The sequence below is a fragment of the Myodes glareolus genome, chromosome 4 (assembly GCF_982192425.1).
Source record: "Myodes glareolus chromosome 4, mMyoGla1.1, whole genome shotgun sequence".
Classification (NCBI taxonomy): Eukaryota; Metazoa; Chordata; class Mammalia; order Rodentia; family Cricetidae; genus Myodes; species Myodes glareolus.
In genome coordinates this window covers 6,274,240-6,294,942 of record NC_142029.1, presented here as the reverse complement: position 1 = coordinate 6,294,942, position 20,703 = coordinate 6,274,240, and the positions used below count along the sequence as shown (strand labels likewise).

At 40.1% G+C, this 20,703-nt stretch overlaps 1 protein-coding gene across 5 annotated transcripts in view; it reads right to left on the bottom strand.

Annotated features, from left to right (window-relative positions):
- Cmc1 (C-X9-C motif containing 1) overlaps nt 1-19,679 on the bottom strand; it is a 75,201-nt gene extending 55,522 nt beyond the window's left edge. The window contains exons 1-2 of one of the 5 annotated variants that reach the window (XM_087905184.1): nt 12,981-13,130; nt 11,473-11,527 (exon numbers count right to left, since the gene is read on the bottom strand). In XM_087905184.1, coding sequence (XP_087761310.1) covers nt 11,473-11,527; nt 12,981-13,016 — 91 coding nt within the window. In that variant the 5' untranslated portion in view covers nt 13,017-13,130. Of the gene's footprint in view, nt 1-11,472; nt 11,528-12,980; nt 13,131-18,171; nt 18,612-18,707; nt 18,850-19,546 lie in introns of those variants that run through there. The other 4 variants (XM_085689014.2, XM_048423380.3, XM_085689016.2 and 1 more) reach the window with 4 other exon arrangements.
- Between the last annotated feature and the right edge of the window lie 1,024 nt (nt 19,680-20,703).

Sequence of the window (20,703 nt, the reverse complement as noted above, 5' to 3'; positions counted from 1 at the left end):
AGGAACAATGTTTTTTTTCCTAGAGATAATACAAACAGAAGGTCCTACCTTCTGAAATATGCAGATAATGTGCTGAGGGGCCAACATTAGACTAATGGATGCAGATCAACCTCTCACAGGCCCTAGGTCAAATATGGTTCAATCATTCCCTGTCAGCATTGGGGAAACACCTCCACAAAGCAATTAAAAGACTTAATGCCTGTTGTTAAAAAAAAACATACTGCTTTGGATAAACAAAACAGCTTCATTTGATAAAACTAAATTTTCAGGAGAGAACATAAAACAAGTATTCTGGGAAACTTCTATAAATGACCAAAGACCAAAGTTAAAAATACAAGTAAGTGGCATTAAATTGAGGGTTTAGAAGACATAGGGAGAGACACTAACAATAACGCACCAAAATCTTGGCATCCAAACTGGGCTCTTCAGGAGGTAAAATGTTCAATTTCTAGGGGTTGTAACTTAATCTCAGGTAAAACAAACTGTAACACTGGCCAAAAGTATATAGGATCAGAGAGCCAAAGGGCCAGAGAGAAAAAATAAAGTCATATGTGGCTAAATAGCAATGAATTTATGGGGACGTGATTTGTTACAACAATGGAATACCCACATTAACACTCCTCTAATCTCAGAAACAAACCATAAATTAATGTATGCTTCTGAGAAAAATATTACTAGGCATTATCAAGAACATTCACTGACCATTCAGGGTGTACATAAACAGACCATAATAGCTTCTGATCTTTCAGAGGTACCAACAGTGTTACCTTTAAAATGGTTAACTAACAAACCTGTCTGGGTGGAACAGACTGTTCACATCAGAAAAATTACAGACATTAAAACAGCTGATACAGGAGCAGCTAAATGTTCAACATATTGAAGAATCAACTAATCCTTGGAATTTTACCATATTTGTTATTAAACAGAAATCTAGAAAATTAAAAATGGTAACAGATCTAAGAGCTGTTAATAAGGTAATTCACTCAATAGGCTCTTTACAGCATGGAACTCCTCTGCCTTCTCTATTGCTTATGGGATGGCCTCTTATAGTTACTGATTTAAAAGACTGTTTTTTTACTGTATCTTTACAAGAACACGATAAGAGAAAAATTTGCCTTCACAGTGACTACTTATAGTAACAGGTTTTCAGCCTGTTAAAAGATATCAGTGGAAAATTCTTCCACAAGGATGCTAAATAGTCCTACCTTGTGTCAATATTTTCTACAACAGTTATTGGAAATAATTTGTAAACAGTTTCCTCAATCTATAATTTGCCATTATATGGATGATATCTTACTAGATGATTCAGATGCAGATACCTTAGAGAAAAATGTTTGAAGACGTAAAAAAAAAAAAATTTGCCATGTTGGGTATTACAAATTGCTCCTGGAAAAATACAAAGAGGGGATTCTATTGATTATCTAGGATATGTGATAAGATTACAAAAAAAAATTTAACCACTGAAAGTACAAATCCAGACAGATCAACTATGAACTCTTACTGATTTTCAAAAACTGCTAGGAAATATTAGGTGGCTATGGCCCACAATTGGATTGACAACTCAAGAACTAAGCAATTTATTTTAAACCTTACAAGCTAACAAGAAGAACTTAACCCAAGAAACTTATCAGTTGGGGCTGAAAGAGAATTGGTATTGGTAGAAAAGAAATTACAGGATGCACATATGGAGCATGTGTAGTTAGAGCTTGATTGCATTCTGGTAATTTTACCTTCTACACACTCCCCTACAGGAATTCTTAGGCAGAGAGAAGATAATATCTTAAGATGGATTTTTGTATCACAAAAATAGAGTAAAAATATAAAAACCTATGTAGAAAAGGTTTCTGAATTGATTCTGAAAGGAAAATTAAGATTTCATCCATCAGCAGGAACAGACCCAGCAGAAATTGTAGCACCTTTTACTAATGCTGAGATTTCCTCATTATAAACAAAAAATGAACGTTGGCAAAGAGTTATCAATACTTTTTGTGGGGAGATTAGCAACAGATATCCCAAAAGCAAGAAACATCAGTGTACAAAGAAAACTAATTCGATCCTTCTTCACATTGTTCAGTAAACACCAAATTCTGGAGCCCCTACATTCTAAACTGATGCAAACAAATTAGGAAAGGCAGGTTATAAAACAGAAAATTTAAGTAAAGTGGCTTAAAGCCCTTATGGCAAAATTGCATGCTGTTCTCATGGTATCATTAGATTTTTCCAGAACCTATAAATATAGTTACTGACTCTCAATATGCAGAAAGAGTTGTTTTACATAGCGAACCTGCTGAACTTTTTCCTGATGATTCATAATTAACTTTGTTATTTATTAAGTTACAAGAAATAATCAGAAATAAAAATCATCCCTTGCATATAACATATCAGAGTCCATACGGATCTACCAGGCCCTCTAACATAAGGAAATGATGAAACTGATCAGCTACTAGTAGGAAATGTGCTTAAAAGCCTCAGAATTTCCTAAAAAGCACCATATTGATAATAACAAGCCAAGGAAAGTATAAGGACATGTCCTACTTGTTCTTTGTATAACCAAACTCCACTACCTTCAGAAGTAACCCAAAGAGTACTCAAATAAATAAAATTTGAAAAAAAATGGATGCTTGATTTTGCAGAGTTTAGAAAATTAAAATATGGGCATCATATCATAGATACATATTTAGGATTTCAATGGGTAACTGCTTTGAGTTCTGAAAAGGCTGATTCTGTAATTTACTAGAAGTCACGGCCAATACGGGACTACCTGTACAAATTAAGACTGACCATGCTCCAGCATATGTCTCTAAGAAAATGAAACCATTTTTGCATATTATAACATAAAGCATATTCAAGTATACCCCACAATTCTTCATAGCAAACAGTTAAAGAAAGATCTAATCACACTTTAAAACATTTCTAATAAACATTAAAGGATAATAAGAACCCCCAGAGATATATTGCACAATACCTTATTAACTTTAAACTTTTTAAATGCTAATAAGAAAGGAACGATAGCTGCAGAGACATTAGATAGTAGGAAAACTGCCAAATTAAAGCAGTCTGTATACTTTAAAGATGTTTTGACCTAAAAATGGAAACCAGAATATGTGTTATGTTGGGGAAGAGGTTGTGCTTTTGTTTATACAGGAGAGGAAAGTTATGGATACCATTAAAACTGACAAAGATTAGATTTAAGCAGGAAAGACCTCTTGTTCAGCAAGCAGCAAGGCTATTCAATCTAAACTAACTTTTAAGACTAACAAATGCCTTTCATTTGATTAGTTATAACCTACCAAAAAAGGGAAACTCACCAAAGTTAGGATTAGGGAAGTGTTTTATTACTGTCTTTCCAGGAAAATGAAAGCATTCAACTAAGGAATCTGAAGACCACTGGACAAATGAGACATCTGAAGAAAAAGACGAATCACCCAGAGAAAATGTCCAAGAAAAAGTATAGCACATTTCCAATGGGATAAAATTTCCTAAATCTTCCCAAATGTTTGTTTCTACAGACATATAAGACAAATATGGTCTTTTTGTAGACCCAATTCAACTAAAAAGTAAAACTGGCTTTGGAGTTGGAGTGTGACTCTCTCCTTCTTCAAACCTAAAATGCTTGTAAAGGAAAATCCAAAATCTATCTCATATCAGAAGAGCCACCTATATGAAACAGAAGAAAAAATACAATTAAGAGATTCTATTGTCACTAATTTCATAATTCTTTGGTTTTGACTCTTTAAAATTTTTAAGGTATAAATATCTCAAAATTTATAAGATTAATATATTTATGTGTACACACATAGACTTTATGTTGTGATATTAATGGTCATATAGAGTACTAACTAATTCTAGAAAAAGGCTACATCAGCTTCCTGTACATGACTTCACACTTGAGTCTCTATCAGGTAACAAACTAAGTCTATGTACTCTAGATGTACTTAACAAATTGTGGTTTGTTTGTTTGTTTGTTTTTTAACCTCTCTGAGGTCTGCTGCATATGATAGTTAAAATGTTTAGATTTTTTTACAGTGAACCATGAACATTACTAACAACCATCTTTGAAGTCTCCAAAAGGATGATGGGGCCTCACAGCAATTCCACCTGGATTGCAGTGACACCACTAAGCTGACAAACACCACCCAAATACTGGCTTTGGACTACACACTGCTCAAGACAATTTCAAGGTGGCTAACTGAGATGGTCTAGCCTCACAGACTACTCTAGTTGGGACTTAAGACAAGCCCTGCACTTTCCTATTACACAGAGACTGAACAACAAATGTTGCTCTTGCTCTCCCAGGACTTGACCTATCTCAATTTTCTCAGAGTGCCATAGAGATGCCGTCGCCACTCAAACAATAGGAAGCAATCTAAACACAATGCCAACATCTCTAAGGGGTGAAATAAGTGGTTTTTGTCATTCAATAAGTTACGAATATTTGTCATCTTTAAGAGAGTTGATTAAAGGTTGGTGACTAGTAATACTCAGGAAAAAAGCTGAATAGAGGAAATTAGATTCAGGAATCTTATTCTGAAAATAAAAATGGGGGAACATAGAAATAATAGGATAAAGGATATATTACTGGGTGTACTTTTAAACTAAAAAGCAACTACTAGTCTTAAATATTTACACTGGTATGGATTTTTGTATATTGATACAAATTTTTGGTTATTTTTGTTCTTTCATAATTATGTTTCTACTCAAGTTAAAGACACTGTAGCTGTGCAGCTCACTTAACAATGTAATGTAAATTTCTAGTCTTTGAAAGTTATTATTATGAACTATTTAGGATAATAAGGAAATGCAGGGTAGTAGTTAGTCACCAAACTTGTAGTCATATTAGGAATGTTTTCAAAGTCAAACACAAATAGATTTTTAAATAGTCAGGTGGTCTTCAAATACTTCAGAGAGCTACAGAATATGGCATTTAAAATATTTTAATAACATAAAGCTTTTTATGACAATGAAACATGTCTGGTCTTGGCAGCAGCAATCTACTTCAAGGAAGACGACGGGTATTGAAGAAGCTCAATATGGAGTCTGCCTTCTTTGTAGCAAGAGTTAACCAATGGGCAAGAAACTGCCCTTGAGTTAATTGTTGACATTATAATGTCCAAATTGTATAAGCAGGACACAAAAGAAAGCAACTGCCAAACTTTGCCAAGACAAGGTGGGCCAGTTCTTCCAAATTCCTCCTTCAAAAAAAAGTCTCTAAGATACTCTAGACCTGTAGGCTGAAGGTAGATACCCCAATGTTACAAGGGAGCCTTGGATGACTGTCCAAGCAACCAGCTGTTTCTGTCATTTCTATAGTTTCAGAAGTTCTTCCTTCTGTACTTCTTGTTTACTCAAGTAATATTTTATCCTTGAGTCTCTGATGGAGATTGAAGTCTAAATAGTTATAGTTTTCCTTGTTACCAAATTCAGAAAAGAAACTCACAAAAGAGGTATAAATGTATATGTTTTGGATACATAAAAGCTTATATTGTTTACCTAAAAATTATTTTAATTCTAAGATAGATAGATGATAGATAGATGGATGGATGGATAGATAGATAGATAGTATTGGGTTGGTAATACAAGTTAGGCTAGAAAGTGAATTAGGAACAAAACTTTGGACTTCACCAAGATAGGATTGTTAATGGAGTATTTTCTCTGAATCTGTCAAATGCAAATAGACTGGACATTATGAATGTAACTCATACTTGATAATTGCTTTTATAGTATACAGCTTTTCTGTGTCAGAGTTAAAACTTTACCTTTTTATTCAGACTAAAAGGTGAAAACGTTGTGTGATATTTTGATTGCATTCTAATGCTCCCAAAACTACCAATAAAATTTGCTTTGAATTTGAGGGTGGACCTAGATACTAGCTGATCAAAATTAACCATAGAGGTTTTGAAAAACAGATAAAGAGAAACAGGAAGTAGTAAGGTGGGGCTTAGAGAGAATCTCATCCTTTTGGATAATGGAACACAAGAGATAGGAGGTCACTGGTGGCTTCTCAGCCTCTTCTCTGATCATTCAGCTTCTTACCCCAATATCTGACTCCCAAGATTTATTGATGAAGAATAATTAGACAAATGCTTCACTTTGCTGCTGATTGTGCTCATGCTTACTTTAACTCTACATATATTAAAATGCCATACAACTATAGACAGAAAAATTAGTCAAAATAGGAAGTGTGACTAAGAGTCCAAAACGTGACAACATAGCATCCCTGGCTTTTCCAACAATGAATCACAATAGCATGTACCAGCCTCTTCTGTTATATTCTCCCTGAAGGGAGCTTCCTCTCTCCCTGCGCCCCTGTGAGATACTGATACCACAGAGACATTGTATATGTTTGTATGTGTCATGATTGACAAGGCTTTATATATTAGAGAGTGAGACTTTGGTCTCCTCTCCTGTAACATGAAGGGCTGGCTTGTTTGGGGGTTTCTGTCCTGCCCAGTTCCCCACAGCCAGTTTGTTCCAAAGAAAATAACACAGAGGACTCCATAAGTTATAAAGCTGATTGGCCCATTAGGTCAAGCTACTTATTAGTTCTTATGACTTAACCCATTAGTCTGATCTATTTTAGCCATGTGGCTCAGTACCTTTTTCAGTGGGGCAGATCACATCCTGCTGCTTTGGTGATCTGGGCAGGAGAGGGAGGAATCAACTTTCTCCTCCCCAGAATTCTCCTGCTTTCCTTGCATCATTTCCACTTCCTGTCTGGTTTTCCCACCTACACCTCCTGCCTGGCCCATCAGCGTTTATTTAAAACATGATTGACAGAATACAGACAATTCTCCCGCACCACCCTCTAATACCAAGTTTGGTCCTTTTCATGGCCGTATCACCAGCTGAGATGGCATGGGCTGTGGTTACATAGCTTTCAGTAGGGGAAAAGGAGGGAAAGGTATGGGGAAACTGTACAAATTTATGGTTTCTTATGAAGATTATTAAATTACTACAAAGTAAAGTTACAGCTTAAAAAGTTAAGAAATTTTTGAGAGCAGAGAGCCTGGTACAAGCAAGGAGATGCAAATGGTCTGTGAACAACCCTCTACCCATGCTCCTTTCAGCACCTTCCCGACACTCACGGGTCAGGACAAAAACAATGCCAAAGATGACCTGACAGGGCAGAGACAGGACCAGCAAGACGGGTAGGAAGGGGACAGAATATGAGGGATATGAATGTGATATGATCAAAATATGTTTATATTCATGTGTGAAATGTCACAATGAAACAGTATGACAGACAACTGACATATGCTAACAAAAACATTAAAAAAGCAAAGCCAAATGCAAGCTGTGATAATTCATCACTACCAGAATGAGTATATTTAAGCCACTGGCAACACTAAATGATGGAGAACGGAAAAGCATGCATCTCCTGCTGGTGGGAGTGTGACACACGCTGAGAAATGCTGACTGTGTGATGGGTTAACCAATGCTCAGCCTGTGCTCCAGTTCCTTTCTTCTTTGTGTAGCCCTGTCTATCCTAGAACTCTCTTTGTAGACCAGGCTGGCCTCAAACTCACAGAGATCCACCTGCTTCTGCCATCCAGTCTGTGTTCATTTGGTGATGAAATTAAGCAAGATACCGAAAAACAAAATGTACATCATCATATTAGTCAAAATTGACTTAGCAACAAAACCTGATAACCTATCACTGATATTACCATGGAAAATGCTGAACATTCAACATGGATAGATCTCAAAAAACCTGAGTTAAACAAAAGACAGGCACAAGGGCATAGGCTACCGATTCAGGAACAGGCAAAATTAACCCACTTTAGGATAAATTATAACCATGGTTGCCTATGGGGATTGAGAGGGCCACTTATAAAATACAAGACCTTTAAAGTTCATTGGCATTGAAATAACATAGCTTAAAAAATAAAAATTTGTTCTCAGTGTAGATTTTAACATTTAACTATTGGAAGTCAGACAATTAAGCAAAGTTTTATGATTTTCTCCTGAAAAATACTACTAATCTTTTATTAAATTTATTTCTATGGGCAAAACTGTCCTTTTATAAATAATGTGCTATGTCACATAAAGTCAGCAAAGACTCCCTTCAGGCTCTCATTACCTTAGCAATGTGACAACAGGTTGTTTTTCTGGTTTCTACAGAGCCAAAAAAACTTAGGCTGGTTTACATCTTCTATGCTCCTTGGGAAAACAGACCAGGACTCCTGTCTTTGATGCTCGGGTTCTGTTTACAGATGTTTTTCAGTAATCTTGATGGCAAGATTTCCTATGACTGCCTTGTCTTCAATCAAGGTAAGCATCAGAGTTACATTTCCTACAGACAAACTCTGGTCAGGCCAAGGGGCTGAATGTTCCTTGTCAGATATGCTTCAAACTAGTGCTTCTGATTTGGCATTTATTCTTTTTAAAATATTTATAAAGACTTCATTGGTTGAGCAGCCATAAATTGTATGTCTCAGAACTTAGAACATTTCATATTTCAAAATTAGGGGTTTTCAATCTGTATAGAGATTACTGCCAGTCCCTGGACAGTCACTAGGAAGCACCTGAGACAGTGTTTCGTGGGTCACCTGCTCTGGTCTTCTACTCTGGTGTGGGAGAATTGTCTGTATCCTGTGAATCATGTTTTAAATAAATGCTGATTGGCCAGGCAGGAAGTATAGGTAGGACAACCAGACAGGAAGTAGAGGTGGGGCGATGAGAACAGGAGTATTCTGGGAAGCAGAAAGCTCCCTGTGTATTCCTTCCCAGACCACCGAAGAAGCAACATGTGACCTGCCCCGCTGTGAAAGGTACAGAGCCATGTGGCTAACATAGATAAGAACAATGGGTTAATATAAGCTACAAGAGCTAATAAGTAGCCTGAGCTAATGGGCCAATCAGTTTTATAACTTATGGAGATTTCTGTGTGATTTTCTTTGGGGCTTGATGGCTGTGGGGTACCGGGTGGGACAGAAACCCCAACAAGCCAGTCCCATTATGTTACACTAGTCAAGGAGCAGAGATCCAGTAACAGCTGTGATGGCATTTTGCGGACTTCTGTAAAGATTGTGCTGCTTTACTCAGTCAAGAGGTCTGAAGAGTGAATATGAAGCTTTCTTCAGCAACTGCACTGATTGGACGTTCAGCCCTTGACCAAAGCCTCTAAGCCTGCCCTCCCAAGGCCCACATCCCTAACTGACAAGCTATCTACACCAACTCCTTATGCCTCCATATACAAATACATAGATATAGTTTATACCTCCTACTGATGGTTTCTCTGCTAGAGCCCTCATACACTGCTTATCATGGCTTATCAAGACGTGTGTGTGTGTGTGTGTGTGTGTGTGTGTGTGTGTGTGCAGGTTCAATTTTCTAGGGTCATCTTGATTATTAGGGACAGCTGAAGCCTAAGTTTCAATTCTCAAGAATACCATACATCTCATCCAAAATTTCATGGTTAATATGCAAGCTGTTCTCCTGATTCCTTTTCTCTTGACTACACCTACAACTGTAGCCAATTTCTACTGCCTATGTCAGGAAGACAGATGAAGTTTTTAAGCAACAGAGTGCAAATGTTTTTGACCTTTGTAGGTCCTGCTTATATCTGTATTTTCTAACACTGTTTAAAAAAATCACTAACCATTCCTACCTCACACCATGTGGCTCATAAGCCAGTCTCTTAAACTCTATACTATACTATTTATTTATGTCTATCTTTTCTCCCTCAGTTTACTAGAAACTGTCATAACATGAGGGTAAGAGGGTAAAAGCAAACAGCTATCTCTGAGAAGAAGCTAGAAGTATAGATGGACATTAAAGAACAGATCTAAAGGACCCTGCCAGAGCAGTGGAGCCTGAAGGGACTAAAGAAAAATGAAGATTCAAGAGGGATCCTTGTTCCCTACCTCCGAGGGAAGGGACATGGCCAAGCACAGAGACAGGATAAAGAACAGGAGGGAGGAGAATTCTGTTTGGGACATGCTGGATAAAGGGCTTGTAAAACACCTTGTCGAGCAGAAAGCCAGTGTCTGTGTACACGAAGCTAGGACTATCTGTGCATACCCCTTGTCTCTTATATACAGTGTAAATCATAATTAACACTGTAACTGTTGAACAGAATCAGATAATTATGGAGTGCTGATCTACTTTATAAAATCAATTTCAAAGTTTCGCCTTTTCCTTTCACCTGCATAGTCTTACTGAATAGCTTATTTAGTATGTACCCTGGGGAGTCTATTCTTTTCTTTCTAAATTCTACCATAGTTTTGGACAACTAAGGAACTATTTTTCTGAATCAAATCCTGAACAACAGACATAACTGTATATACCGAGCTAACTGCACTAGAAATCCATTTTTGTTATGAATCCTGGTTCTCGAATTCCCATCAAACACATTATTTTTAAAGGGCTGCAAAAATTCCTTCCCATTGTTCTTCTAAAACTTCCCAGGGTAAAGAAACAAGTCTTGACTTGCATGGGCATCATTTCAAGTTTCCAAACTCGGAATGTTAAATCGAAAGTGGTGGTGACCCACACTTGCTCTCCACAAGCACAGCTCTCATCCTTGTCCAAGAAGCTTCTTACAGCAGATGGAGACGGCTTCGAGGAACGGCAGCGGAAAACGCAGAGAGCACACAACCACGGCTGCCCAGCTTAACCTGACACATCAGACAAGGTTCCCCAGACAGAAGCCCTAGGGAGCGTGAAGGAAGAGGGACCAGGACACCTGCTACAGGCCAGTTTCTTCCGGACAGGACAGAAATATGGCCGACTGCGCAAGACATGCAAAGGTCACACAGGCTAACATGCAAACATGGAAGGAAATTTCACAAAGTACTACTCCTAGGAAAAGAGCTACAGGGCTACAGGCAAGTCGATGGATTTTGAGAGAGGGAGAATCCATTTTTTCCGAGGATAAGTCCCTGACTGGTTACACGATTGTTAGTGGTCAACCCTAACACATGGACATATTAAACAGCACTCCTGGATTCAGTAGGGTTGTCATGTTGTGGGGTGTATGTGTAACAATAATAACTATAGAAGAAGGGTTTGTAAATTCTAGAGTGATGTGGGAGACTCTAGAGTTGGAGAAAGGAGATGTAGGGGTGGCATGATGTAAATACAGTAGACTCATGAATGAAATCCTCAAAAAAATTTAATTTTAAAAAAATGTAAGATAGTTTTGAATGCATAAATTCTCCTAAAGATTTTTTCATTTGATAGTATGTATACAAACCATCATACCAATTATTAATTATAATTTTGCATGTAGTACAAAACTATCCTCAATATTACAAACCTAAAAATTAGAAACTTATCTCCTGGTGTAAGTATTGTGTGCCTGTCTTGTATATTTGTATAAGAGCCTACAAAAACTATCAAATTGATAGTTCGCCACCATACAGCTATATAAATTTATACTAAGACAAGAATCGGAATAACAGCACTGGGGGAAACTTCCAGAGCTCCAGCTTCTCAGCATTCTATCATCACCTGGAAGCCAATTCTCACCTTTTCCATTGGCTGCATTTGTTAGCTTGGGTTTTGTTTGGAGGTTCACGTGCTCCTGCAACATGGCAGTACAAGACTGTAAGGGTACTGACAACAGCATTTGCTATAACCCACAAGGTAACAGCAAAGTAAATCAGAATACTGCAGAATCTTTCTAGGAAGAATATGGCACATGAAGGGCCAGGTCTGTCTTTTCAGTAAAGAAAATATTCTGATTTAACTAACTTAGATTTTAGAAGATTATACTTATTTTTATTTCATGTGTTTGAGTGTTTTGTATATATATGTATGTGTGTATATATATGCATGTATGTATGTACGTGTATGTATGTATGTATGTATGTGTACTACAGACATGTCTGATGCATACAGAGGCCAGAATAAGGCATTAGATTCACTGGAACTGACATTATAGACAGCTCTGAGCCATCATGTGAGCACTGGAAATTGAATCAGGGACCTCTGTAATAGTGGTAAGTGGTGTTAACTGCTGAGCTATATCTCCAGACCCCTAACTTAGTATTTAGAATAATACCACCTTTAAAAAAAATAATAATAAATAAATAAACCTTACAAGTTACTCTTACTTGCATCTGAAGACATTTCCACACCACTGTTTATTCCAGAGAAAAACAACGAAATGCCTGTAATAATCAGCCAAGTGTTTAATGAGACAACACCGTCTTTCTTTGGGTCTCTCCTGTACAACTAGCTCCTAAGAAACTCTAAGACAAAGGCCCTGGCAGGTGGGCTCAGTACGGCACAGGAGCACAGCTCTCACTTGGTATCTCTGCACCAAGTGCAGATCAGTTCCCTCTACCCTTAAAATATGGATGGCCAAAATCTTGCCAGACTGCTCAAATTCTTGTTAAAAAAAAAAAAAAAAGGGCCAAGTGAGGAAAGGCTTACCCTGGGAAAATGAGGACAGCTAAGCACCAGTGGTCCTTACACCATCTTCCTCTCAGGCCACTTGAGCTGACAACACAAAGGGACTTTAACAGAGAGCTTTTTCTCCTCAATTAAATTTTGGTCTGCCTTGAGCCGCAAAAGCAGATGAGGCTACAGTCTTCACAGCATCCCTCCCTATGTATTATATCTTGCAGATGATGAAGTGGAGGCTCACATGGGTGAACCCCATGAAGTGGCAATATCAAGATGATGAGATCCAGTACCCAGTCTTCCATGACACCATAACATGAGGAGCAGGTGCCTACAGGAACTCTGGCAAGTGAGGCTAAGTTTGCATCTACAGTCACAAAGGAGCCAGCAAACAATCCTTGGACAAAAAGGTTTCATAAGCATCTTGGGAGCCGGCAAAACTGAAAACTTCACACTTCTAGGTTTGCTTTTTCCTTTTTTTTTTTTTAAGTCAGAAAGTTAAATAGACTTCTGATTCTATGGAAGTATTTCAAAAACTAAAAGAATAGCAAGAGAAGCAATCTGTCAACTAACTGAAAAACAGGAAGCAGAAAGCATTGGAAAAGATGAAATAGGAAAGGCTAGGTTACCAAAGCTTGAGCTTCTACACAATATGGAAACCACATCGGTGAGATTGCTATGTTTGTCTCTGCTCAGCTTCTGGGTCAAATATTGCCTGCCGTCTCCCACAACACGTCTCTGAATGTTCGTCCTCGGGCTTCGGTGCCACTTGCTGCCTCGTTCACCTTTCCGTCCACGCCCCAGGAGCACCTACGTCTTGGACCTCGTACTCTGCAGACTGCTGGGTGTGGAGCTGTCTTTTCTCAGCATTGCTTTAACAACAATGAACCTAAGGTACACTTGAGCAGGAAACTGACTTAATGTAGTGATCACACCTGATCTTGAAATGAGCCGCAATCCTCACCAAACCCAAGAACCCTTCGTTGACTTCAACTTTAAGACCACCTTTTCATACAAGCCTAATTTCTCATTGATTTCAAGTAAAAATGACACCAAGTTATAGGGAACGAAAGTAAATACTTGATAAAGGAATAAAACCTGTCTGTGACCTGCTTAGCAATATTCTACCCAAATGACTTGCTTTTCCTCACACACACACATCTGGAAAAAGCAGAATATCCTCAACTCTGAATGCTTCTCAATGTCTTGCCCATCTCCACTGCTTCCTTTTTTAAACTTCAGAATTTTTCATAAAATTCCTATAAAGAACGTGTCACACTCTGTAATGGGGTAGAAAATGACTGAGAGGTGATGTGCTTGCTTCACAGGGCCAGCTTCTGTTCAAATCACATCTTTCTTAGTGTGGCTTTCAGATCTAGACTCAAGCATAACCAGCCCATGATAAAACTTAACTTTCTTTTCTTTCTTTTTTTTTTTTTTTGTGTGTGTGTGTGAGCGTGTAAGGGAAGCACATAGTATTCCCAGATAATCACCTACTACCTATATCATATTTACCTCTAATTAAACCGGCTAAGATTTAAGTTCACCTTCAGAACCAGAACTTGCCAAAATGATGGTATTAAAATTAACATATTAAAAGAATCCTGAAACAAACTTTAAATGTTTCAAAAAATATCCTAGAAAATGGTAAGCGTGCCAGAAAGAAATTATCAAAGCTGACATGGGGGTTTATTCAAGATCCTTTTTTTTTAAAATATAGAAATTTTGACAAATTTTTGAATTATCCTGGCACATGGGACCATGCCTGTCTCTCTGTGTACTTCCAATCGATGTGTGTGCTGTCACTCAATCACCGCAGCCTTCTTTAAGGTGCCAGAGCTAACTGCCAGGCTTCCCTGCCCGCTGCTCACGCTCTCAACCATCTGTTGGGGATTTCCATGTCCCATCAACATGTCAATTTCAACTTCACTTTGACCCTTCATTTACCACCATCCTGTAAGTTATATTACCCTACTCCCCCCACTTCGAAGAAAGCTTATGTTGATATAGTTTGCAAGACACAATAATTATTTGAGGGGGAAGGAGGGAGTGTTAGGATAGTTTCACAAGTGTCCTACCACACATACTTAGAAGCAGGTATGAAGAAACACAAATAAATGCAGTCTTGTGGCATTATCCAGCAACGCACTGATAAAAATCAAATGCCAGCTCAATCTTCTGCCTTTACTTTCTATTTTTCACTATCAAGGTTAAATTATTTAAATCTAACTCAGCACTTCTACTGAGCTTCTCAGGGTCCTTCTTGACCACAAACCCAAAAGGCATTCCTGGTTCCTCTAGCTAAGGTGAATGTCTAACACTCCATATCACACTGTGTCTTCTCTCCAGGTGAGTAGCTGCACAGACTGAATCCTGCTCTTTACTCTCCCGAATGTGACTCCGTCTGCAGAGTGCAGACTGCGACACTTTACATAATTAATCATATAATGCTCAGGGGGTGGAAGTAGATTCTTCAGATATGTTTAAACATCTAACTTAGGGGCTGGAGAGACGGCTCAGAGGTTAAGAGCATTGCCTGCTCTTCCAAAGGTCCTGAGTTCAATTCCCAGCAACCACATGGTGGCTCACAACCATCTGTAATGGGGTCTGGTGCCCTCTTCTGGCCTGCAGGCATACACACAGACAGAATATTGTACACATAATATAAATAAATAAATAAATATTTTTAAAAATCTAACTTAATAAAAAGTGAAATTCCCAGTAAATGTAAGTGGTAGTACTAGGGACAAGCACCTCTAGCGTATCTATCCACACGCCAACAGGAACCACTAAGGAAGGAAGAACGGGGGTAAACCTACCACTTCAGGAGCTGTCACCGCAGCCTTCCTCCAAGAGAAACTTTACAAACCTCCCCAAGGAATGTCGGCAGGTTCCTCCCCTCGCTTTCCACCCAAGCCCTAGCAGTGTTCCACAGTTCTCCAATTACAGAGTCCTGGAAGGAAGCACCAATCAAGGACAGTCACAGAAAGACACAGACAGACACACACCGTCCCATTCTGAGAAAGTAAGAGTGACGAAGGGCTCTGCACTGAGTGAGAGGGAGCATCCCTGGCCTTGCAAGAAAGAAGGTGAGACGGGAAAACGAGGAGGGCAGGAGCAGGACCACGCCAAGGTGATACAGAAAGCAAAAAACCCAAGTGCCTGAGGTTGACATTTGGAAATTTTTCCTGAAATACCACAATAAGCAAAGGTATAAGGAGGGGTTTCTTGATTCTTTCAATTACTGTTTATTTCATACTTTGTCAGGAGCTGGAGCTAACTTCTAAAACTCTTGTCAAGTAGAAACGGAAATAATATCTGAAATGATAGCCCCAAAAAGAACCTGATGTAAATTAAAGTTCTTATCTATGGCTGTAACCTATAAAACTATGTATCTAGACTCGCAAATATTTTTTGGATCCATTTTTACAACTTCACTATATACTGGTTCCTTCACTAATTAATGAGTTGAGGAAAATCTTTAACACATATCCATTTTTTACATGAGTCATAGTTTTACTTTTTTAAAAATTATATTTAACAAGCATGAATTTTCAATCACTAAATTTGACTAGATTTTTTTCTAAAATATACAATGTTTATAGAAAGCATTATGAGTTTGCAAAGAACTGTAAACTAATAAGATATAGTTAAACCCTACTATAGGAGAATGAGCTGTTCTGCAAACTCTTGTAATATTACTGAGGTGAAAGATCCCATTTATGACTGAAGGCTGGGAGGAGATTTCCTGTAAGAACAAGAACTAGAGTAGGGGAAAAAGCTGAGCGCTGAGTCAGTAAACGGGGCACGCAGAACACCCGTTCTCCTGTACTCTGTTTACACGATGGAACTGCCTAAGAAATTCTTAAATGTCAGAGCATCTGGGAGTGCAGCTCGGGCAGGCAGCGGAACACAATCAAAAGCTCAGTCTCACTCACAACCGCTTTACTTGGTATTTTGTCCTTTCTCCTGTCTTCCCCACAAACCACAGCAGAAAACAGCGAGCATGACTGTGGCTGATAAATCTGCCTGTGTGAAGAGGTTGAAACGAAACAACACACAAGAATAAGGATGCAGTCTGCATCTCGCTGTTGGATTCAAAATTTGAGAAAAGCCGAAAGGAAAAATTAGCTGAGAATGTGTTATGACCCTGCAACTCAAGGCCCTCAAGCAGCCAGATGTGCGCCTCAGACCTACTTTTCCAGCCCTTTCCCTCTGGCTCGCCTCTGCACTCCGGCCCTCTATGCACTCAAATGTGTTTTCAAGCATTGGCTACTTTGACTGCCCATCATAGTCCCTCCCCAATTGTTTTTTCATGGTAGCTTCTTCTCATCCTTGACATTTTAAATCAAATGCACTTCTCCATAAAGCTCCTAACTCAGCAAAAGTAGCTCTCTCCTTGCAATCGACTTTCTTCATGATGTCTGCCACAATTTTAGATGATCTACTAAGTGAGGTCCTTGCTTGTCCTATGCTGTTGTTTCCTAGGTAACAGAGCAATACATGGCGTATACTGGGCCCAATAAGTTTCTTTAACCGAAAAGCACTAAAATGGAGGCCTGGTTGACAGCCTAAGCTGGGAAGGAAATCACGTAGTTTTTAAGGAAACTTGACTCTACCAGTCAACAGCTTTGTAGTCTTGGGCACACTACAAGTTCTGAATTGGTGAAGCGTAACTAGACGGTAAGAAACTGGTCACAGCAAGCATGACGCTTTCTCGCTTTGTTTCTTTGTTGTGTGGTTTTTTGAGACTGGGTTTCTCTGTGTAACAGCCCTGGCTGTCCTGGAATTTACCTTGTAGACCAGGCTGGCCGCGAATTCACAGAGATCCGCCTGCTCTGCCTCTGCCTCCTGAGTGCTGGGATTAAAGGTGCATGCCACCACCGCCAGGCTACAAACTTTTATCTCAAAAAAATATTTACATTAGGATTCAGAATAGCAAAATTAGCTATGAAGTGGCAATGAAAGTAATTCTAGGGTTGGGGTCATCACATGAGGAACTGTATGGCAGGGTCACACCATTAGGGAGGTTGAGAACCAAGTCTCCTTGCTCTCACCTGTATTAGATTATTCGCAATGTCATGAAATACCAAAATTATACGGACTTTACCTGAACTTCCCTTGCCCATGCCTCATTACGACCTCCTGCCTCCAAATCAAGGTCGTCACCCTACAGCTAAGTATGACACAGCGTGTTCTACCACATATATCAGTGCTCACAGTGTTGCTTCAAAGCCTGTGTCTGCTGCTCACTTAGCCTCAAACTAATATGGACATGTGGTTGTCCAAAATTGCTTTATGCTCCAAATAATAGTACTGCCTGAATTTACCACTGCCTGCGCTCAGACACATGATACATGCAGATACACTTACAAACTGTGGGCCACTGCGTTACATGGAAAATAAGCAGGGTGCTGTGGTAGATTATGAGGTTTGCTTTAGACAGCCAGGAGTTCTATGAGAAACTGTCATTTGGATCCAACTCTGATGGCCAGGAAGAAGTCAGTGTGTAACGAGCTAGGGGGAGTGTATAGCACAAACTTAACCTCTCACTGCCTGTTTTCTAATCTGCGAAAACAGAGACAAAGAAACCAACCAGGCAAATACTATTTTGGGACAACTGAATACAGTTAGCTTGGTAATAAAGTGTCAAGCTATCTGTGTGCAGCACCCAGTTTTCCACCTAGTTGAGGGTCACACGTGGCCTTCCACAACAGAATCTCCAAAGGTTTGCAAGCCTCTAACTTACCGATGCCTTGAGTTTTTCCACCCATAAAATAAACAGACTAGCCCATTACCCTTCCCTCTCTACTGCCTCACCATTTCACAAATCTCCACACGTGCTGCGAGTGCGCTTCTGTAAGATTTCCTGAGGACCTGGATTCTATTGTAAACCAAAGTGGAACCATGCAAGTTAAAACGACATGGAAGATGTCTGAAGAGTCTTTCCAAGAAAAGGACCCCGGCCGGTCAGTGGGTCATGGAACCTTTGTTACACTGGACTACAAGGGTGAACTTTGGAGCAGGAGGCATAAAACTCCCGGAAACAAAATATCAAACTGCACCAGCATGAAATTTGACTTCTTTCTGGGACAACAGTGTCTGCACCCGTTACTGTTTAAAACGAACCTGTGCCCCAACCGAGGTCAAAAAAATAACAGACGCTGAAGAGATAATGGAAGTGGTGGCAACCCAACGCCCCTCACTGAGCACCAAGAGTCCCAGCGAGCGGCAGATGGGTGGCTGTCACCGAGGGAGGAAATCCAGCAGCCGGGCTGAGTGAGGCGCTAACCGCGGAAGCTGAGCATCCTCAGAGCACCTGGCCCAGGCCCTCACAACCACGCCGACCCCAGTACCTGCGGGGTCCAGCGCCATCTCGGAGGGCGGAGAAGATGCCAGCCACTCGCGGGCTCAGGAGCCGGGAGGGGAGGAGCCTGAACTGAGCTGCGCGCGCAGCCGCCCGCCCACTTCCCGCAGGAGCCGAGCCGGAGCGTGCCCGCCTCCGTGAGGCCAGGCCACGCCCCCTTCCCCTGGCCCTATTTCCGTTAAGCTTTGCGCCTGCGCCTGACTGCCCTCTGGGGACTCCTGCCCTAGAGGGGGCAGGTTTCTCCGGGAATGGCCCGGGAGGCGACGTGGTTACTCATGCGCCCCCAAGAGGCGGCCTCGATTGTGCACCGCTTACCTTTTTTAAAGAATTTGGTGGGATTTGAGGCTTGGGCCTCTTCCGTCAAATGCTCTTGTCCCGGTCATTTAGTCGTAATGTAAGTCCGTCTCTGTCCGTGTCAGGGTTCAGCCTCAGTTTTGAGAGCCAGAGGGAAAGTAATTTAAAAGCCCCTGCCTGCCGGAGTCCCGCTCAGGAGAGCTCTGTCTTACGCACACTCCCGGCACCTAGAATCCAGTGTGGGTGATATTATGGGTCTTGATCGCCCTGGAAAGCTGTCATTTGTTGCTGACATAAGGGAAAAGAACAGTTCCCAAAGGCCTCCACGACAGAAGTAACTTTCTGGGTGGCCCTTGGGCCTGTTTCTGCTCGCTGACCAACCCTCTGTTCTGAGTCTTCCTCAGATCTCCACGTAATGAGCTCGCTGGAGTCTCCAAAGGGTAAGGCCGGGGACAGATGTTTGGAAAAGCTCGAGCAGCTGCCTCTTCCCTGCAAGGGATTTGGGGCTTTTAAAGTGATCCCTTCCCCACCTACCTGCGGTTCCCCTTCCCTGCTGCTGCGTCCTCCTGGTCGGTTGGCAGAAAAGATGCCACGGTTGAACAGGCCTGGAAAAGTGGGTCTCTGCTCAGCAGGGCTCCCGTTTAAGGGCCTGTTTGGACATACCGGCCCTCATTACAGCTGCAGGCTGAGGTGCCAAGGTGGAGAATTAAACGTTCACTCAGCCAGGCAGGAAATCGGTTCCTGTGCTTGTGTGTTTTATAAATGTGCTTAGAAACACACTTGCAATCTATTACGGGTACTCTTTTTATTTTTCTGGGAGTGAAGGATTTAGAAAGACCAACATTTTGTTGTTGCTGCTGTTGTTGATTGGAACAGTCCGGCACAAAGCCCAAGTTGACCTCACTAGATGTGTAGCAGAGAACCTGAATCTCTGAGAATAGACTGAGTTATAAAAAAAAAAAAAAAAGCCAAACAGCTCAGGCACCCATATTCAGGTAATCAAACCAAGTATGCGAAAGCTGTATGTACCCTCACTTGAATGCTGTACCACGCCTGTTGGCTTTATAACTTGAAAATAAGTTCCAATGATTTTCGGTACTTCAGTTTCTTTTTCAAGGTCATATTTAGGAATACACAAAACAGGACACCTCTGAGAGACATTAATGGACCACTTGCATACTTTTTTGTCATAACTGTGGCTTGAAACAGTATTATTACTGTTTTCTGCTTAACTAAGCTTTCAGAATAAACAATTAATGTTTCCTTTAGCCTTATCACAGACAATAATGTTTTGGAAAATCTTGATTTTTCTGTGTTTCCTAAAATTAACTACTAAACATTTTATACCATGAAAAGCATAGCAATACACCTCAATGGCTGGGACTTATATGTCTTCCCATTCTTATAGTCAACAGAATGAATGCTTTGGGGGAAACACAACACAAACCATTCTTAGGAGTTAAGTCCTAGAAAATGAGATGGCAATTCAAAACAGAAGAAAAGTTCTAAGTTAGCACATTACAATAGATAATCTCTTCGACAGTACAATAGGAGTATAGAGAGTAAGAAAAACACATCATCCTGGACACTGAAACTGCATCTGACACAGCCATGTTCGCTAACTGAAGTAATGGCTGGCACCGAGTATTTCCACAGTAGCCTCTCAGAAGGGCTGGAGTACCATGGTGTTT